This window comes from Haliotis rufescens, unplaced genomic scaffold, assembly GCF_023055435.1.
Source record: "Haliotis rufescens isolate VD_foot unplaced genomic scaffold, xgHalRufe1.0.p SCAF_14, whole genome shotgun sequence".
NCBI lineage: Eukaryota > Metazoa > Mollusca > Gastropoda > Lepetellida > Haliotidae > Haliotis > Haliotis rufescens.
In genome coordinates, this window is record NW_025963824.1 from 6127871 (window position 1) to 6149651 (window position 21781).

General features: G+C 42.5%; 1 protein-coding gene and 1 long non-coding RNA gene across 3 annotated transcripts in view; one reads left to right on the forward strand and one right to left on the reverse strand.

The window, feature by feature from the left end:
* The window catches only part of LOC124112903 (WD repeat-containing protein 49-like), a 143845-nt gene that overhangs the window by 65558 nt on the left and 56506 nt on the right, over positions 1-21781 (reverse strand). For both annotated transcript variants that reach the window (XM_048395691.1, XM_048395690.1), the window contains 6 exons: positions 20494-20659; positions 18035-18169; positions 15442-15593; positions 14232-14297; positions 13222-13351; positions 10459-10577 (listed from right to left, as the gene is read on the reverse strand). In XM_048395691.1, the coding sequence (XP_048251648.1) occupies positions 10459-10577; positions 13222-13351; positions 14232-14297; positions 15442-15593; positions 18035-18169; positions 20494-20659 (768 nt within the window). The remainder of the gene's footprint in view (positions 1-10458; positions 10578-13221; positions 13352-14231; positions 14298-15441; positions 15594-18034; positions 18170-20493; positions 20660-21781) is intronic.
* Positions 1615-3128, forward strand: LOC125379338. The gene is made up of 2 exons (XR_007220697.1): positions 1615-2095; positions 2158-3128. It is a non-coding gene; the product is annotated as an uncharacterized LOC125379338 (long non-coding RNA).

Below are 21781 nucleotides of genomic sequence, written 5' to 3' on the forward strand. Positions count from 1 at the left end.
ACAACCTTTTGAGAACATTGACCGACCATTGAAATGACTAACAAGAAATCGACACTTGCCAATCAGAAGGCAGCTATCTCGAGCTTTATACACTAGTTTCAAACTGGCGACTACGCTTCGAAACAGATTTTGACTTTTAAAAAATTTAAAACTGACCAAAACAACATTCTGGAATGGCTTACAGATGGCCTAGATTGTATAGATATAATCATAAAACCCGTAACTGTCGTTCTGAATACCGCATGTTAAATATATCGTGGTTGCATCATTAGAAAACACATTCCGGGGATCTGGTAAGAGAAGCTCTGATTGGTTAGATGAAAGGTTGTTCTGACGTGACCCGTAATGGGATGTCCTCAGATCTTTGTTTAGCGGAAGCGAGAACTAAGATCTTATTTTAATGAGATTGAGTGAGTAAGTGAGTATGGATTTTTACGCCGCTTTTAGCAATATTCCAGCAAATATCACGACCGGGGACACCAGAAATGGGCTTCACAAATTGTACTTATGTGGGGATACGAACCCAGGTCTTTGGCGTGATGACCGAGCGCTTTAACCACTAGGCTACCCGACCACCCTTATTAATAAGAATTGACTTGAATCAGATATGTTTGTTATAGAGGTATGAATGTTGTTTGATTAGTCTCTCAAATGCCATTGAATCACTTGCAAGTTATTCAATTTTTATGAAATCAAATTATCTTTTACATTGTATATTATTCCCAGCTCAAATCGTTTTTAAGTGATTATTATTTGACAAGTAATTAGTTGGATATGAGTCTGTAGCAAAGTCAATAACCAGTTTTAAATTATTGGCAAGGACCATATTGTATTATTATTGTGAAGTACCATATTCGACGTATTAAGCGCCCCGCTCTAATAAGCACCCACGGCGATATTTGCTGATATATTGGCTAGTGAACAATCCCAATTAGCACCCCTTCCGATTGATCAATGTACACAAGACTTATTTATTCGTGTAAAATACGCACTCGTGTGTTATATGCACTCTTAATTATGGGCAATTTAATTCTGGAAAATATATCTGTCGTGTATGATACGCACATACGTTTCTTTTGTATCATTTCAGGTGTCAGCATAAACTACAAAATTTACGATCTTTCAACTCTGTTTTTCCTCATCAAAATTATATTCTAATAAGAGCCCCCTATTTCTAATTTTGAGAACGCCCCAGGCCCTTATTACGTCGAATACGGTATGTCATTTCCTCATACTGTCAGAAATTTTAGTGAGCAAGTTGAATTTTACAACCACTTTTAGCAATATTCCAGCAATATCACGGCAGGGGACACCAGAAATGGGCTTCACACATCGTACCCATGTAGGGAATCAAACCTGGGCCTTCAGCATGACAAGTGAAAACTTTACCCACTAGGCTACCCCACTGCCCCGAAATCGGTTAAAAAAATATGGAAATGATTTTTCTAAAATTGAATGGTTGGCATCTCAGTTTGTTTGTTTGTTTGTTGTTTAACGCCGCACTCAGCAATATTTCAGCTGTATGATGGCGGTCTGTAAATAATCGAGTCTGGACTCGACAATCCAGTGATTGATATCATGAGCATCGATCCACGCAATTGGGATCGATGACATGCATCAACCAAGTCAGCGAGCCTGACCACCCGATCCCGTTAGTCGCCTCTTACGACAAGCATAGTCACCTTTGACGGCAAGCATGGGTTGCTGAAGACCTATTCTACCCCGGATCTTCACGGGTGTGGAACTCGGTATACAGGATCAGGGTGTTGTAACACAGGCACCTTGAGGTGGATGCAGTGTGTGTGAGTGTCTGATATGTGTCACATATGTGTCTGATGGCTCAGATATGTGTCTGATATATGTGTCTGATATATGTGTCAAATGTGTGTCTCATGTTTCGGACATATATACTACTCAAAAGAAGTTAAAGAACACCCGGGTTTTTTCATGTGACCATAGTTAATTTGTCATGTCATGTCAGATTAACTATAATTATGTGAATAAATCGGGTGTTTGTTAGCTTCTCTTCAGTAGTATATGGCCCAGATATGTCTTGGATGTGTGTTAGTTATAATATGTGTCTGATATGTCCCAGGTGTGTCAGATATGTCCCAGATATGTCCCAGATATGTCCCAGATATGTCCCAGGTGTGTCAGATATGTGTCTGATATGTCCCAGGTGTGTCTGATATGTGTCTGATATGTCCCAGGTGTGTCAGATATGTGTCTGATATGTCCCAGGTGTGTCTGATATGTGTCTGATATGTCCCAGGTGTGTCAGATATGTGTCTGATATGTCCCAGGTGTGTCTGATATGTGTCTGATATGTCCCAGGTGTGTCAGATATGTGTCTGATATGTCCCAGGTGTGTCTGATATGTGTCTGATATGTCCCAGGTGTGTCTGATATGTGTCTGATATGTCCCAGGTGTGTCAGATATGTCCCAGATATGTCCCAGATATGTGTCTGTTATGTCCCAGATATGTGTCTGATATGTATTCCAGATATGTGTCAAATGTGTCATATGTCCCAGATATGTCTGATTTGTCCCAGATATGTCAGATGTGTCATGTCCCAGATGTGTCAAATGTGTCATATTCTCAGATATGTGTCACATGTGTCAGATATGTGCCATATCTGTCAGATATGAGTTATATGCCCCATATATCTCTCAAATGTGTGTTATATATACCTTAGATATGGCACCTAAGATATATATCTCACATGTCTCATATATATCTCGTATATATCCCACATAAGTCTCAGATATATCTCATTTATATCCCACATGTATCTGAGACATGTGTATGTGAGATCTATCACATGTCTCATATATATCTGACATGTGTCTCAGTCATATATATCTGACATATCTCTCAGATATATATCTCATTTATATCTCACATGTATCTGAGACATATGTGAGATCTATCCCTCACATGTGTCAGATATTTCCCAGCTATGGACCAAGTATGTCCCAGGCATGTCTAACCATTTTTAAACAAGGGCCATGTTTGTTATTTTCACCAGCTAGTTGTCACTGTCAATCATTGGAAGATTATGCAGTGAACTTTGACATCATTTATCTTGTTTTATGATAAAAAAATAAATAAAAAAGTTAAATTGTCTTTATTTATTTTTTATCAAAGCTTTGCATGGCATGTGGAATTCTGCTCCCAAGGACAAGAAAATACTATCGTTGGTTGGTTTGTTGTTTAACGCCGCACTCAGCAATATTCCAGCTATATGACGGCGGTCTGTAAATAATCGAGTCTGGACCAGACAATCCAATGATTGATATCGTGAGCATCGATCCACGCAATTGGGATCGATGACATGCATCAACCAAGTCAGCAAGCCTGACCACCCGATCCCGTTCGTCGCCTTTTACGACAAGCATAGTCGCCTCTTACGACAAGCATAGTCACCTTTAACGGCAAGCATGGGTTGCTGAAGACCTAAAATACTACTGGACTGGAAGTAAGACATAAGTTGTCCACTGGTCTCGTGGAGGACATGGGCTGATGGTTGTTTATGCTCGGGCCTGGGGAACACCAACTAGCATAGAGGGTACATCCACCCTTATCTCACCTGACAATAAAATACTAGCTTCTGATTGGTTAAGGAGCAGGTAATTATTTTCAATATACCCCACAGAGAAATCAATCGGAGCACACCTCAGGTAACTTGCTTATCTCTCGTAAGTATCACTGAGCTGATATGAACCGATGTTTATCCGGTGCATTGGGTAAAGGGAAGTTCTCAGCGTCATCTGCTAACAGTCAAAATGGCTGAATCAAAGTGTTTTCCTTGAAACTGCGGACATATATTTCGTGTCTGTTGTCGTCAACCAATCCCTCGGGCATATTGTGTGAAGTACGCTGGGTACCTGGCTCCCACACAGGATTCATCACACCATGTACCCCGCGGGATTGGATGACAACTGATATCAACCGAGGGGCCAGAGAACAACCAATCTCATTAAAATCAGATCTTAGTTTTCGCTACCCCTTAACAAAGATCTGAGGACATCCCATATGGTCACGTCAGAACGACCTTTCGTGAATTATGACCGACCAATGAAATGATTGACAAGAAATCGACATTAGCCAGTCAGAAGGCAGCTTTCTCGAGCTTTACGACACTAGTTTCAAACTGGCGACTACGCTTTGAAACATATTCTTATAGAGTTAACAAACAGATTCAACAAACTGTTAACGAACTGATTTAGCCCCTATATATTATCATATAAAATTTACGTACATAACGAACCCTCTACAGCGAACTAACGGATATAGCCAACTGATATCTGATCACCGACAAGCACATCTACCATTATTTACTGACTGAGAAATCTCTCTCAGTGTCAAGTGTTAATGACAACTGGATGTACGCAATCAGACGAGAATCAACACAATTACTGGTGAAGATTCAACCTCGTTGAACTTGCATTATGTTAATCTTAATTCTGATCAAATAATAACTTCAGATACAATTTCGTCCGACCATTGCATTAAAATGTTGGTACTTTTTAACTGCGGGAGGAAACGTGTATAAACGTGTATGTGTATTTTGTTTAAGCCAAGATGGAGGACGTTTCTGAGCGAAAACGTATATAACGAACAACGAATATAACGAACTGATTTCTCCGGTCCCTTGTAGTTCGTTATATCCATGTTCTACTGTATGCTAAACCCCATTTCACCTCACCTCATTCGGAAATTTCATAAACATCCAGAAAATGTCATCTTACAAAATAAATTTACAAATGTAATGCCAACAGTTTGGCATTTTGAGTGAGTGAGTGAGTGAGTGAGTGAGTGAGTGAGTGAGTGAGTGAGTGAGTGAGTGAGTTGGGTTTAATGCCGCTTTTAACAGTATTCCAGTTATCGTGTCAACTTAATGTGGGAGGAAAGCCTGAAGTGATGCAGGTCTCAAGACGTTTACCACTTCAGTGAAACCCACAAGCACGGGTAAGGTGCTGACAAACCTAGAAACATAATCGGGGCGAACCGGGATTCAAACCCACAATCCTAAGTTTCTGGCGTGCCCAAGGGACGCCACTTTGCACAGCGAATCGCGGCGCCTAAGACGACTGGGCCACCCGTGCCCCCCATAGCATATGTAGTAAGCTGTATTGACAAGGCATGACAATGGTATCGTGGTATGATATCGTTGCTCCTTTACACAGGGACAATGTGTACAATAATTTCTTCAACACTTGCCAACCAGGCCAGCTCGACAATTTTCACTAACCAATCCTAGACACTAGAGCTGGGACGGGTAACTTGGGTACCCGGGTCGGGTGGGTACTGAGTAGGACCCGGGTACCAACAGGACTACCCGGACCTGTGGTTAGTCACGTGATATATTGTTTCAGGACAAAAATATCACTAAATAACTAAACGGTTACACAACAATTTTAAGTCTCTAAAGTTCGCATTTCTTCATGACTATGAACACGTTCCTTCGAACTTAAATATGTTTCAACAAAGCTAAAACTTTAGTCAACTTCAGTGTATGCATGACCACATCGTTTTATACGTGTATCTGAAAACAGTCTGCCAGGGCTACTGTCAAATTATTCCCAATCGGACATTTTGTACCTGTCTCTTGATACCAACAGCGGGTACCCGGGTAGGGTCAAGTACCTTTGTCTTGAAACCAACAGCGGGTACCCGGGTAGGGTCGGGTAATAGGGGTGTGGGTACCCGGGTAGTAAATTTGGACTCGTCCCAGCCCAGACCCAACATTATCATACCTCAATGTCAGAATGATAAGATCTGATTGGTTCATGTGATCATGATGAAATACTGTGTATCCCGCCTGGGAGGGAAATCAATTTCTGAGCGGGAGAATAAATCCCTTTCACCCCGCCTTGAAGAAAAAATCTGCACGCTTAATCTGAGTCAAGGAAAGTCACGAGAAAGAAAGTAGACACTGGTGACCGGGTAGGTGCTTATTTCGCACACTGGTCTGTGCTTGTATTGGTGCGTGCTTGTGTGTGTCTGTGTGTGCTGGTTAAAGCCACACTCAGAAATATTTCAGTGATTGATATCATGAGCAACAATCCACCCCATCAGCATACGATGACATACAATCAACCGAATCACCAAGATTAACCACACATTCTATTAAGTCGCCTCTTACGACCAGGCGCGATTTAGAGTGAGTGAGTGAGTGAGTTGGGTTTAACGCCACTTTTAACAGTATTACAGTTATATTGCGGCGTGTCAGCTTAATGTGGGAGGAAAGCCCGAAGTGATGCAGGTCTCAGACGTTTACCACTTCGATGAAAACCCACGAGCACAGGTATGGTGCTGACAAACCTAGAAACATAATCAAGGCGAATCAGGATTCGAACCCACAATCATAGGTTTCTGGCGTGCCCAAGGGACGCAACTCTGCAAAGCGAATCAGCTGGAATTAGACACGAGTGTCCTGAGCATAGCAGGACATGAACCCAAATACAATGTTCTATTTATTACTGAAGAAGATGTCTACATACAGAGATGAATTTTTGTGTTTACAAGTCGCAACAGCAGCGGAACCACAATTTGTGAAATGATGTCAACAATCTTCAGCTATGACATCGTTTCTAGTGTGACGTCATTCCGAACTCATGTCACAATAAGATTCGAATGACGTCAACAATGCATCCGGATGACAGAAACAATACACTGTTGTCTCGTGATGTGATATGACAATATAGTCTGTCTTACAAACCCTGATACAAATATTTATCATATAATGGGTAGGTTTCTCGGCAGGATAAAGCCAACGGATAAAAACCATATCCGTTGGGGTCATATGCGGATAGAGATGCAAATTTCAAAGGTCAAGTAGGGACTACTTTCAGTGTTTATAAACAACATGGCGTCGCCCTCGTCATTCGGCGATCAAGGCAGAATTAACCATCAGGAATCTGGATAAACTACAGGGAAAATTGCTATCATTATCAAAAGAACAGACTAATATACTGAAAATCAGTGTCTAACTGTGACGTAGCTAAGGCATTTTATAAGTTTTGGCAACTTTGGAGATATAAATTTCGAAACAAGGCTCGCTAATACAATGTTTATTCCTAATGCAGGATATTTACCATCCCCAAACACACTCGCGTGATAACCTCTATATATCAAATACAGCCTATGCAAGTCTATAATGTTTGGCAAGTCTAGATATTTGCAGTATCTGAAGAGAGTCACTGGGCTCCCTTTTATTATATTTTTATTAAGATAACTGAACAACTGTTTTTTTCTGTACGATATGTTAATTTCAGAGACTAGATGTTAGTCTAATGACCCTAGAGCATATTTGATTTTTATTAACCCCGATACGTTTGCCATCATAGATAATAAAGGGACATAATCAACATTTTTACATAAATTCGCAATGTTATTGTCAAAAGTGAGTGAGTGAGTGAGTATGGTTTTACGCCGCTTTCAGCAATATTCCAGCAATATCACGGCAGGGACACCAGAAATGGGCTTCACAGAATGTACCCATGTCAGGAATCGAACCCGGGTCTTCGGCGTTTGTCAAAAGCAAAATATACGTACGTATAACAGATATAAATTCGGCATAAAATATTGATATTGTGACACAGCACTCCCTCTGCTCGGACACCATTAGGTCTAGCTCTCTGTTATAGATTAATGTCACCTACTGAACATTTATACTCAACCCCAGCTGTTCCACGCTTTCCCTGAGTGGTATTTACATAAGCCATGTTTTGTTCGTTTACCAACCCGGGTTTCATTCAAAAAAATATAAATATGAATAGATAACACTATCTATGGAAAGCAACTTCTTTTATTCTTCGTCACGATGTTTCAGAACTTCCTGCTCAATATAATGTAGCTCTGAAATGTCGTGACAAAGAATAAAAAAAGTTGCTTTCTATAAAAAGTGTCATGCATTCATGTTCTCCCAACTGCACAACGCCTATTCAGATTAAAGGCTTCAAATTTAAAGAGATGCCTATCGTAAGGATCTCACAAAACGCACAGTAGATCTTTTACAAAGCTATATTTGCTCAGACCTAGATGCTACTTCAACCATTTTGGACACAGGGACAGTCATAAAAAAATGAAGTTTCTGAAAACAACCAAGGCAGTTTCTTTGCTTTGTACAATAGCAAGGATGCACCTGAATCCCAATGACTAGTAATATAAGAGTTTAATATTTACACAATCCCGAGTTCTCAAGAGGGTAGCTGCTGCTCAATTGTCCAGCTCAACACACAGCCTTTTATTACACATTGCTCAATATTGGTTGAGCATCGGATTACAAGACTTAAGCTTTACATCAGTATTACCGTATTCAATGTAACAAACACCTAGGGTGCGCTCAAAATTAGAAATAGGGGCTCTTATTAGAATATGATTATGGTGAGAAAAAAAACAGTTGAAAAATCGTAAATTTCGTGATTTATGCTGACAGCCTGAAATAATACAAAAGAAAAGTCTGTGCGTATTATACACGACAGGGATATTTTTCCTGAATTTAATTCCAAATAATTAAGGGTGCATATAACACACGAGTGCGTATTATACACGAATAAATAAGTCTTGTGTACATTGATCAATTGGAAGGGGTGCTAATTGGGATTGTTCACTAGCCAAAACATTAGCAAATATCGCCGTAGGCGCTTATTAGAGTGAGGCGCTTATTATGTCGAATACGGTATATACTTCTTAATAACGTTCCCCCGATACAAGTGTAAACAGTCATGGTGTTTCATGTCACAGCTCTATTCAACATATGTTTGACAAGTATTCACCATCTATGAAGTTCGGCCACAATAAATTACTTATAATATTTTCCTCCAAAGGTTTCAAAATTATAAGGTAGTTTGTCAACTGGGTTGTTTTGATGAAGTATTGTTCCAAATAGATGATAGACAAGGGCCTATCATGGAAGGGGGCATGTTCTGAAGCGTTCGGGAAAAAGTGTCCGGGAACAGTGTCCGGGAACAAGTGTCATGTTCCTGGACACAGTGGTGGATTCATGGGTACACAACAGCTTCGTGGAAAGCGTTTAAGTTGGCATGCAGCACGTGCTTCTTGCTGGATGAGCGTAAAATGCGCATGCGCATGCTCAGTGTATTTCAGTTGGCTTCTGGCGTTCATATGTGCAAGTAGTAAATGCACATCTCTCTCCAAGTTACAAAATAGTAAACTAGAATAGTACAGAAATAGAATAGAACAGAAACAGTTGAGAGAGTTACCCATTTACATTGTTAACATAAACTAATCAAACGGCAACTTCACTTTAAGTTTCAAATCCATTTCATGTATCTTATTACATTCTCATTGTTCATTACATTACAAGGGGATTTCACGTTTAGTTGATTACAAGGGAATTTCACGTTTAGTTGATTACAAGGGGATTTCACGTTTAGTTGATTACAAGGGGATTTCACGTTTAGTTGATTACAAGGGGATTTCACTATTAGTTGATTGCAAGGGGATTTCACGCTTAGTTGATTGCAAGGGGATTTCACGTTTAGTTGATTGCAAGGGGATTTCACGTTTAGTTGATTACAAGGGGATTTCACATTTAGTTGATTACAAGGGGATTTCACGTTTAGTTGATTGCAAGGGGATTTCAGGTTTAGTTGATTGCAAGGTAAGTCCATGTTTAGTTAATCTGAGTTTAGTCTTCCACTGTACCACAGGCATGTAATTATTATCCTGTCTGCCTCGGGCAGATCTGAACGTTCTCAGTAGAAAATACTCAGAATTTTCAGGGTTAGAAACTAACAGTTTTCGTCCACTAGTCCTTATAATGATAACATATAGCAAAACCCTCGAAAAGGGCAAATTTCTACTAGTCCTTATGATACCTTTACCACTGGGCAGTTTGGCAAGGACTACAGGACTAGTGCCAATTTCTAACGCTGATTCTTTCCCAGATGTTGACTCTGGCACACACAGGAAAGAAGTGAGGTTTCCTTGTTTACGCATGCACAAAAGTACTGGGTAGAAGAAGACTAGTATCCATACGACTGATTATGGATAGGTGACAGTGAAGAGGACTTCTGTTGACAATGTAAAGATTTTTCATAGTGTGGTGACTGCCATAATCCTGTATTTTTTCAATGATGTGGAATTCGCAGGAATTATTAAACATAAGACCTACAATATTCAATCAAAATGAGTGTGATGATGAGACATGTTAAGTGACAACATGAGATTTGAACTGACCATTGTGATTTTAGGGGACCTGGGGTTTCCATTAAAGACCAAATATTTTCTAAATGTTCTATTTTTGTTTGATTAATGTTTTTTTACACGACCAGGAGGAACAAAGAAATCAATGGAACCCCTGAAAGATATAGAATCTTGATTTTGTTTCAGCCCAAAGTAGATAAACATATTCCTCCATTTCGCTCCTGAAACCAAAATGGCCGTCCCATTGTACATGTACAGAAGCACAGCAAGAGTTACTCACAGAGTAGGGCCCAGCAGGTGGCGCTCCGGTCCGCTCCCAGTGCAGGTACGGCAGGTTGGGGATAGTGCCGGGCTGGCGCCGCTCTCGCTTCCGCACCCGCAGCTCTTGGTAGTCTTTGCCTGGAGAAAGGGTCACAGGGCGTCAGGGGGGAGAGCGAGTGAGTGAGTGAGTTTGGTTTTACGCCGCTTTTAGCAATATTCCAGCAATATCACGGCGGGGGACACCAGAAATGGGCTTTACACATTGTACCCATGTCGGGAATCGAACCTGGGTCTTCGGCGTGACGAGCGAACGCTTTAACCACTAGGCTACCCGACCGCCCCTCAGGGGGGAGAGATGCAACGTGGCAGTGAGAGAATGTTGTTTTATGACACAGTCAAGGACGAAAGGGTCTTGACGAGTCAAACCATGAGTGAAAACACGAGTAACATGGGGCATGGCGAACATCAACAAGACATCAAGTTTGATCACCCAATGCAATTTCAATCTCATTAAAATCAGATCTTAGTTCTCGCTATCGCTAAACAAAGATCTGAGGACATCCCATAACGAGTCACGTCAGACCACCCTTGCGCGAACTTTGACCGACCAATGGAATGACCAATCAGAAGGCAGCTTTCTCTTGCTTTACGGCACAAATTTCAAATTGGCAACTGCGCTTCGAAACATATTTGGACAAATTCTCGATTACAAATTTGAAACCTGAATAAAAAAACATTCTGGAATGGCTAATCGATGGTCTAGATTGTATGGATTTAGTCGTTAAACCCGTAACTATCGTTTGGAATACCCCATGTTAAAGTTTTCGAGATTGCATGATTAGAAATCACATTCCGATTTTCGCTTTCATAATCTGGTAAGCGACGCACTGATTGGTCGGATGAAAGGTCGTTCTGACGTGACCCTTAATATGATGTCTTCAGATCTTTGTTTAGCGGTAGCGAGAACTAAGGTCTGATTTTAATGAGATTGAATGCAATTTTTGCACCTCAAACAACCAGAAATCGTCCTCTGGGGCTGTTGTAACTCAGGCACCCGTATAGTTCTGATGTGATCCTTGAGGCAGGTAGACCAGCCTGGGAGAGAGTGAGTTCGTTTTAATGCCGACTTGAATATTATTTCAGTTATATCGTGCTGTCTCTAAAGGGACATAACTCACATGGCTATAGTGCTGTCTCTAAAGGGACATAACTCTGCATGGCTATAGTGCGGTCTCTAAAGGGACATAACTCTGCATGGCTATAGTGCTGTCTCTATAAGGGACATAACTGCATGGCTATAGTGCTGTCTCTAAAGGGACATAACTCTGCATGGCTATAGTGCTGTCTCTAGAAGGGACACAACTCTGCATGGCTATAGTGCTGTCACTACAAGGGACATAACTCTGTATGGCTATAGTGCTGTCTCTATAAGGGACACAACTCTGTATGGCTACAGTGCTGTCTCTATAAGGGACATAACTCTGCATGGCTATAGTGATGGCTCTATAAGGGACACAACTCTGCATGGCTATAGTGATGGCTCTATAAGGGACACAACTCTGCATGACTATGGTGCTGTCTCTATAAGGGACACAACTCTGCATGACTATTGTGCTGTCTCTATAAGGGACACAACTCTGCATGGCTATAGTGATGGCTCTATAAGGGACACAACTCTGCATGGCTATAGTGCTGTCTCTATAGGGGACACAACTCTGCATGGCTATGGTGCTGTCTCTATAGGGGACACAACTCTGCATGGCTATGGTGCTGTCGCTACAAGTTTGTTTGTTGTTTAATGCCCACTCACCAATATTCCAGCTGTATGATGGCGGTTTGTAAATAATCGAGTCTGGACCAGACAATCCAGGGATTGACATTATGAGCATCAATCGACGCAATTTGGATTCGATGACATGCATCAACCAAGTCAGCGAGCCTGACCACCCAATCTCGTTAGTCGACTCTTACAACAAGCATAGTTGTCTTTTACTGCAAGCAAAGGTTGCTAAAGACCTATTCTACCCCGGATCTTCGCAGGTTCGAAGTTTTGCACAAACAGAGCTCCAGATAAGCTGCGTATCTGCGTAAAATACGCATCAGAAATGCAGAAATACGCAGTAAAATAAAATCCAAGCGTATCAAATACGCAACGAACAAAACAGATACTCTACAAAAACAAAATTGGTGGTATCATCAAAATATTGTGAAGTAACCCTGCATATTTGATTAGCGAATCAGCAACTTATTTTGAAATTATAAACGGGCATTCCGTCAACCTTGCCAAACTCCACGATGAGAGTAACATCCTGATCATTTGCCATCACACTTTCCTGTGGAAGTATCGGGTTATTTGTGAGTCCTATAAAGCTCTCGAACCCACATTACACCAGTTTGCAGTGACTACATGAATAGTGTTTTTAAATATTTAACTTAAATACCCACATGTGTAAAAACTAGTGGGTAACAGAAATTTGAATACCCAAATAGAATTACTGATACCCAATGATTTTAAAATGCATGGGTAAAATACCCACAACGCCAAAAGCTTATCTGGAGCTCTGCACCAAGAATCTTACCGAGGAGTGAGTGAGTGAGTGAGTTGTGTTTAACGCCGCTTTTAACAGTATTCCAGTTATATCACGGCGTGTCAGCTTAATGTTGGAGGAAAGCCCGAAGTGATGCAGGTCTCAGATATTTATCACTTCGGTGAAACCCAAGAGCACGGGTATGCTGCTGACAAACCTAGAAACATAATTGGGGCGAACCGGGATTCTCTTACCGAGGACAGTGTTGTTCCATGTGTTGAGGCGATAGTCCTGGGGCTGGCATATTGCGGACTCGTCCGGCTCCCACTGACTCTCAGCATCCGATTCAACAAGGTCAATGTCCAGCTTCTCAGCAGCAACGTCCTGGCATCGCAACATGGGAGGAGATTTGTATCAAGAGTGAGTGAGTGAATATGGTTTTATGCCGCTTTTAGCAATATTACAGCAATATCACGGCGGGGGACACCAGAAATGGGCTTCACACATTGTACACGTCGGGAATGGAACCCGGGTCTTCGGCGTGACGAGCGAACGCTTTAACCACTAGGCTACCCGACTGCCCCTTGTATCAAGAGTGCATAGCATGTTAGAGAGACACTTAGAAGTTCTGTCACTGTTTCGCATCACCCAAAACAAGGGTGTTAACTGACTATAAAAGTCCAGTTTCCACACTTGCAAAACTAGGCTGGAATTCCAGAGTTACATTTTGACTGGACTAACGAGTCTATGCATAGACCAAGAAGGGGGATTAAAGAGGAGGGAGGGGGGATGAGGGAGGGGGGATGAGGGGGTGGTATGAGGGAGGGGGATAAGCGAGGGGGATGAGGGGGCGGGATGAGGGAGGGGGATGAGCGAGGGGGGTGAGGTCGGGAGGGAGGAGGGAGGGAGGGATGAGGGAGGGGGTGAGGTAGGGAGGGATGAGGGAGGGGATGAGCGAGGGGGGATGAGGGGGATGAGGGGGTGGGATGAGGGAGGGGGATGAGGGAGGGGGGATGAGGGAGGGGGATGAGGGGTGGGGATGAGGGAAGGGGTGGGGATGAGGGAGGGGGGATGAGGGAGGGGGGTGAGAGAAGGGGGATAAGGGAGGAGGGATGAGCGAGGGGATGAGGGAGGGGGATGAGGGAGAGGGGTGAGGGAGGGAGGGAGGAAGGAGGGGGATGAGGGAAGGGATGGGGATGAGGGAGGGGGTTGAGGGAAGGGGTGGGGATGAGCGAGGGGGATGAGGGAGGGAAGGGGGACTCACCTGTTTCGTGTCTTCCTCTTCCTCCTCGGCTGTGGGGTCGTACGGCTCGATCTTCCAATGCTCCTCCTGGAAACAACACACATCTCAAATATTATAAGGCTAATTGCAGAGTAGGAATACTTCCTTACCATGCATCTGTTTTTATTATTCAAGTTTTTTTGGTTGTTTGTTTGTTGTTTAACGCCGCACTCAGCAATATTCCAGCTATATGACGGCGGTCTGTAAAATAATTGAGTCTGGATCAGACAATCCAGTGATTGACATCATGAGCATCGATCCACGCAATGGGGATCGATGACGTGCTTCAACCAAGTCAGCGAGCCTGACCACCCGATCCCGTTAGTCGCCTTTTACGACAAGCATAGATCACCTTTTACAACAAGCATGGGTTGCTGAAGACCTATTCTACCCCGGAATCTTTACGGGTCCATTATTCAAGTAGTTGAATCAACAATTAACTATAAATGTAGTCCTGACATCCCTTAGGTTTGGCACTGTATTATTTCAAAATATAAGATAGCTATGCGATAAATCGCAAAGAGCAATGAAGAATGAAGCATGGTTTATTTCACGATAAAACATTGTTCTATCGTGTCGTCATTTCTGGAGATTTGAACAGGTGCTCCTAACTTGATGCCTGTACAAATTTGGATGATGTTATTCTTGAGAGGGAAGTGGCGAGATAGTTGTTCCCCCATAGATGTAGCTGGGCTATGCAGATAAACACAGTGGCCGAACGATCGCATCCAAAAGTGGGAGAGATATAACAATCGGTATTGGAAGAAAAATTTCAGATAATCGACGTGAGGATTGTGAGAATATGCGGGAAATACCAAACTTAACCCACCTGTTCATAAAATGGACTTGTCCGACATTGCCGAGGTCAGAGTCATCATTAATGAAATAAAGGTAACTATTTTCAAAGATTGCACATTTTATCAACATCCTTAAAGAGGCTGAACATAATGTTGATCATACAATAAAACACTGCAGGGAGAGTAAACGACTCCAGGTCGCGCCCTCTTTGTTTATTCTCCCTGCAATGTCTTTTTGTACGATAAACAACTCCCACTTGTCGTTTATTTTAAATAAGAGCCCTTAAATCTTATGTTTTAACATTAGGGTTATGACATAGGGCCTTTTGAGATTTCCATGTAAGTCCATATCATGACAATATTGGACATCTGTCCTCGCTATTCAAACAACCTACCTGACCGAAGACTCCCAGCTTGTTGCCGTGGACGTCCCAGACCGCAACGCTGCAGTCTGAGGAGGCGGAGATGACGAGGGCGCGGTCGTTGCGCTCACACAGGTCCAGTGAGTTGATCATATCGTGGTGAGGCTGGTACTGGCACTTCAGAGCTGCCACAATAACACAATGAGGTCATCTCCAAACACGACAATAATAACACACTGACGACATCTCCCAACACGACAACAATAACACAATGAGGTCATCTCCCAACATGACAACAAGAACACAATGAGGTCATCTCCAAACACGACAATAACACAATGAGGTCATCTCTCAACACCACAACAATAACACAATGAGGTCATCTCCCAACATGACAATAATAACACAATGAGGTCATCTTCCAACATGACAACAATAACAAAATGAGGTCATCTCCCAACACGACAACAATAACACAATGAGGTCATCTCCCAACACGACAACAATAACACACTGACGACATCTCCCAACACGACAACAATAACACAATGAGGTCATCTCCAAACACGACAATAATAACACACTGACGACATCTGCCAACACGACAACAATAACACAATGAGGTCATCTCCCAACATGACAACAATAACACAATGAGGTCATCTCCCAACACTACAACAATAACACAATGAGGTCATCTCCCAACATGACAATAATAACACAATGAGGTCATCTTCCAACACGACAACAATAACACAATGAGGTCATCTCCCAACATGACAACAATAACACAATGAGGTCATCTTCCAACACGACAACAATAACACAATGAGGTCATCTCCCAACACTACAACAATAACACAATGAGGTCATCTCCCAACATGACAATAATAACACAATGAGGTCATCTTCCAACACGACAACAATAACACAATGAGGTCATCTCCCAACATGACAATAATAACACAATGAGGTCATCTTCCAACACGACAACAATAACACAATGAGGTCATCTCTCAACACAACAACAATAACACAATGAGATCATCATCTCCCAACACAACAACAATAACACAATGCGGTCATCTCCCATGGTGAGTACAGTATAACAGTGTAGCTCTACTCACGGGGAGGTGTCTGTAATGGCTTGTCTACATGGTGAGTACAGTATAAGTGTAGCTCTACTCACAGGGAGGTGTCTGTAATGGCTTGTCTACATGGTGAGTACAGTATAACAGTGTAGCTCTACTCACAGGGAGGTGTCTGTAATGGCTTGTCTACATGGTGAGTACAGTATAAGTGTAGCTCTACTCACGGGGAGGTGTCTGTAATGGCTTGTCTACATGGTGAGTACAGTATAAGTGTAGCTCAACTCACGGGGAGGTGTCTGTAATGGCTTGTCTACATGCTGGTACAGTAAAACAGTGTAGCTCTACTCACGGGGAGGTGTCTGTAATGGCTTGTCTACATGGTGAGTACAGTATAAGTGTAGCTCTACTCACGGGGAGGTGTCTGTAATGGCTTGTCTACATGGTGAGTACAGTATAACGGTGTAGCTCTACTCACAGGGAGGTGTCTGTAATGGCTTGTCTACATGGTGAGTACAGTATAACAGTGTAGCTCTACTCGCAGGGAGGTGTCTATAATGGCTTGTCTACATGGTGGGTACAGTATAAGTGTAGCTCTACTCATGGGGAGGTGTCTGTAATGGCTTGTCTACATGGGGAGTACAGTATAAGTGTAGCTCTACTCATGGGGAGGTGTCTGTAATGGCTTGTCTACATGGGGAGTACAGTATAAGTGTAGCTCTACTCATGGGGAGGTGTCTGTAATGGCTTGTCTACATGGTGGGTACAGTATTTAAGTGTAGCTCTACTCACGGGGAGGTGTCTGTAATGGCTTGTCTACATGGTGAGTACAGTATAAGTGTAGCTCTACTCATGGGGAGGTGTCTGTAATGGCTTGTCTACATGGTGAGTACAGTATAAGTGTAGCTCTACTCACGGGGAGGTGTCTGTAATTGCTTGTCTACATGGTGAGTACAGTATATGTGTAGCTCTACTCACGGGGAGGTGTCTGTAACAGCTTGTCTACATGGTGAGTACAGTATAAGCGTAGCTCTACTCACAGGGAGGTGTCTGTAACAGCTTGTCTACCTGGTGAGTACAGTATAAGTGTAGCTCTACTCACGGGGAGGTGTCTGTAACAGCTTGTCTACATGGTGAGTACAGTATAAGTGTAGCTCTACTCATGGGGAGGTGTCTGTAATGGCTTGTCTACACGGTGAGTACAGTATAAGTGTAGCTCTACTCATGGGGAGGTGTCTGTAATGGCTTGTCTACATGGTGAGTACAGTATAAGTGTAGGTCTACTCATTGGGAGGTGTCTGTAATGGCTTGTCTACATGGTGAGTACAGTATAAGTGTAGCTCTACTCAAGGGGAGGTGTCTGTAACAGCTTGTCTACATGGTGAGTACAGTATAACAGTGTAGCTCTACTCACGGGGAGCCGTCTGTAATGGCTTGTCTACATGGTGAGTACAGTATAAGTGTAGCTCTACTCACAGGGAGGTGTCTGTAATGGCTTGTCTACATGGTGAGTACAGTATAAGTGTAGCTCTACTCACGGGGAGGTGTCTGTAATGGCTTGTCTACATGATGAGTACAGTACTCGCTGATCTCCCAGACTTTCACCAGGCCATCGACGTCGCCCGTCACCAGATACTGGTTCTTCTTGTCAGTCGCCATTATGATACTGCCAGCTGGGGAAATACAGGCACATTCAGAATCATGAGTGAAATTACGTTTTGTATGCTTGTTGGTATAAGCCATATCCAGCAATAGTCCGGCGATATAAACAAGGATAAGATTTATGGATGAACAACTTCTTTATTACAATTAAGAGCGACATTTCCATGTAGGTTCTACCACGGTGTTAGAACCTTGATAACAGTGTAAGAACTTACACCAAAACATCATTCTCAATTGTAACAAGCGTATACTCGACGAGGTCATCTATATCCCCCGCCATTTTAACACGTTATGGTCCCAAACAAGATAACTGACCAAACATTTCTCTTAGCCCATGTCAAAATAGCTGCAATGGAAATTCTAAAATAAACATTTATAAAACTCCTTAATATCAAATGGCACCAGTTCAGTATGTGCCTAGTAGACATGCAAAGATTTGTAAGAAAGTATTTAAGAGTTTTTGAGTTATGCTCCGGAAACGAACACCACCTTTATAGAACCTAAGTCCAACTTGTTGCCATGGAAACGTAAAACATAAAAATTTATAAAATTCCTAAATAGCAAAAAGCACCAGTTCAGCATGAGTCTGATAGACATGCAAAGTTTCATAGAGAAATATTTAACAGTTTCTGAGTTATGCTACAGAAATGATTTCGGGACGCACACATGCACGCACGCACGCACGCACACATGGCGTAACCCATTTCTATATCCCCCGACAACTTCGTTGGGGCGGGGGATTATAAAAAAGTTGTCCATCCATAAATCCTATCCTTACATAGTACTCCAACTTCTAAATGCCTATCAAAGAAGTTACAGCTATATGATGGCAGCCTGTAAATAATGAAGTTTTTGTGAGGCAATCAAGTGGTTGATATTATGAGCAACAATCCCACAGTCAAGGAACAATGACCCACCATGAACCAAATCATCGAATCTGAGCCATCTTCCCGAGGCAAGAGAGTTAACTGACTTTAAAAGTCCAGTTTCCACCCTTGCCGAACTAGGCTGGTATTATGGAGTTACATTTTGTAAGACTCGTTTTATCACAATATAGATCTTGATTATCAATCAGATCGTTTTGACTGGGCGCCACCGTTATGTTTGAAGCAAATGCAAGTGACACGAGAGGTTGAATCTAATGCATATATCACACGAGTGCGTATTGTACACGAATAAATAAGTCTTGTGTACATTGATCAATTGGAAGGGGTGCTTATTGGGATTGTTCACAAGCCAATATATTAATAACTATCGCCGTGGGCGCTTATTAGAGCGGGGTGCTTATTACGTCGACTACGGTATTGGCCTACATACAAACCTGTAAAATTTGAAAATATTTTGTGTTAACAATGTTGAGGTGAGGTGAGGTGAAATTGGGTTTAACGTTGCGTCCAAGATTATTGCACTCATATCGCGACATGCATGCATGCATGCATGCACGTGTGTGTGTGTGTGTGTGTGTGTGTGTGTGTGTGTGTGTGTGTGTGGCTGCTTGTACTAGTCCGTACTGATGCCGATTTATAGTGCTAGCTCACTGAGATACCATGCCGCATTTTAACATGAATACCCCACTCAGACACAGTATACTGACTCCGAGCCGACCAGTCCTTGTTTTAGCCCCTTAATGCCGAGCCCCAGACAGGGTAACAACAAGTACCATCTTTTAACGTCTTTTGGTATGACGCGGTTGGGGATCGAACCCCGGACCTTCCACTCTCCGGGCGGACGCTCTACCACTGGACCACGGAGGCGGCGTTAACAATGTTGATAAAATCATGGGATACAGAAAGACATATTTTAACGTTTGATGGTTGTTTAACACCACACTCTTCCAGCAATATGACAGTGGCCTGTAAATATTCCAGTCTGGACCAGACGATCCAGTGATTGATATCATGAGCAACGAGCCATGCCGTCAGGGTAAGATGACATGCAATCAACCATGTCGTCGAGATTGACCACATGATTCAGACTTCATGTCATACCCTGATGATGTAGACGTTGCTCATAATATCAATCATTGGATTGTTCCCTAGCAGCCTGTTTCTTACTCCCAAGAATTCCCAAGGGATAACATTTGAGGCTCTCTGTACCAAATGAAATTGAAAGGCATTGAGTGAGTGAGTGAGTGAGTGAGGTTTTATGCCACTTATAGCAATATTCCAGCAATATCATGAGTGGGGACACCAGAAATGGGCTTCACACATTGTACCTATGCCGGGAATCAAACCCGGGCCTTCAGTGTGATGAGCGAACGCTTCAACCACTAGGCTACTCTTCTACCCAAGAAATACATCACAACATCTTTTTTTCATGAGGTTCAAAGTCTCACCGTGGAGATGGGCAACAAACTCAGCCAGTAAGACGTTCTTGGACGTGTTCCAGAAGCGCACCCATCCGTTGCCGCCACACGACACCAGGTTGGCACCGCCCCCTGCAGAATTACCTTTCCTTGTCTCCAGGAACAGCAGCTTAGCAACAGCCATGCTGAACTCACTCTGTGGGTTAGAATGTCAAGGTCATTCATACCTTCATCTCTGTCACAGGAAAAAACACATGGTCAAGGTCAAGGTCACTGGTTGGTTGGTTGGTTGGTTGTTTAACGCCGCACTCAGCAATATTCCAGCTATATGACGGCGGTCTGTAAATAATCGAGTCTGGACCAGACAATCCAGTGATTGATATCATGAGCATCGATCCACGCAATTGGGATCGATGACCTGCATCAACCAAGTCAGCGAGCCTGACCACCCGATCCCGTTAGTCGCCTTTTATGACAAGCATAGCGCCTTTTGCTGAATACCAATTCTACCCCGGATCTTCACGGGTCTCAAGGTCACTGGATAGTTGTGGACAATTTCTACGGCCGTAAGGTTAACATTGGGGTGAGTCACACTCACAATACGTGATTGACATCACGAGCATCGATCTTCATCTGACACGTTCTTCAGATGAGTTTGACAGGGTCAAACCTCAGATAGGTCTAGCTTATTATTTGTTTGTTGTTTAATGCCGCACTCAGCAATATTCCAGCTATAAGATGGCAGTCTGGACCAGACAATCTGGTGATTGACATCATGAGCATCGATCTTCGCAATCGGGATACAATGACATGCATCAACAAAGTCAGTGAGTCTGACCACCCGATCCAGTTAGTCGCCTCTTAAGACAAGCATAGCATGGATTGCTGAAGACCTATTCTCCCCCGGATCTTCACGGGTCTTAAGGACAAAGATCCCTGGACAGTCCCGTTAGTCGCCTTTTACAGCAAGCATGGGTTGCTAAAGACCTATTCTAACCCGGATCTTCGCGTATCTCAAGCGTATTAATTAGGGGAGGAAATATCTTTTCAATTATACATTATTGGCAGCACTAATTACTCTTCATTCGATATTTAACTTGAAGAATTTGGCTTAATATGTTTGTCCTTAAATCTTTTCTTATTGAAAAATTAAATAATAAGATATGTTTTCTGTGAAACTAGGGTAAAGTGACATATTACTGTTTAATACTAATGATAGTATAACCAAACAAACAAACAAACAAACAAACAAACAAACAAACAAACAAAACACACAGCTGATTCAAGCCTACAGGGTTATGTTAACTGGTCCCTGCTG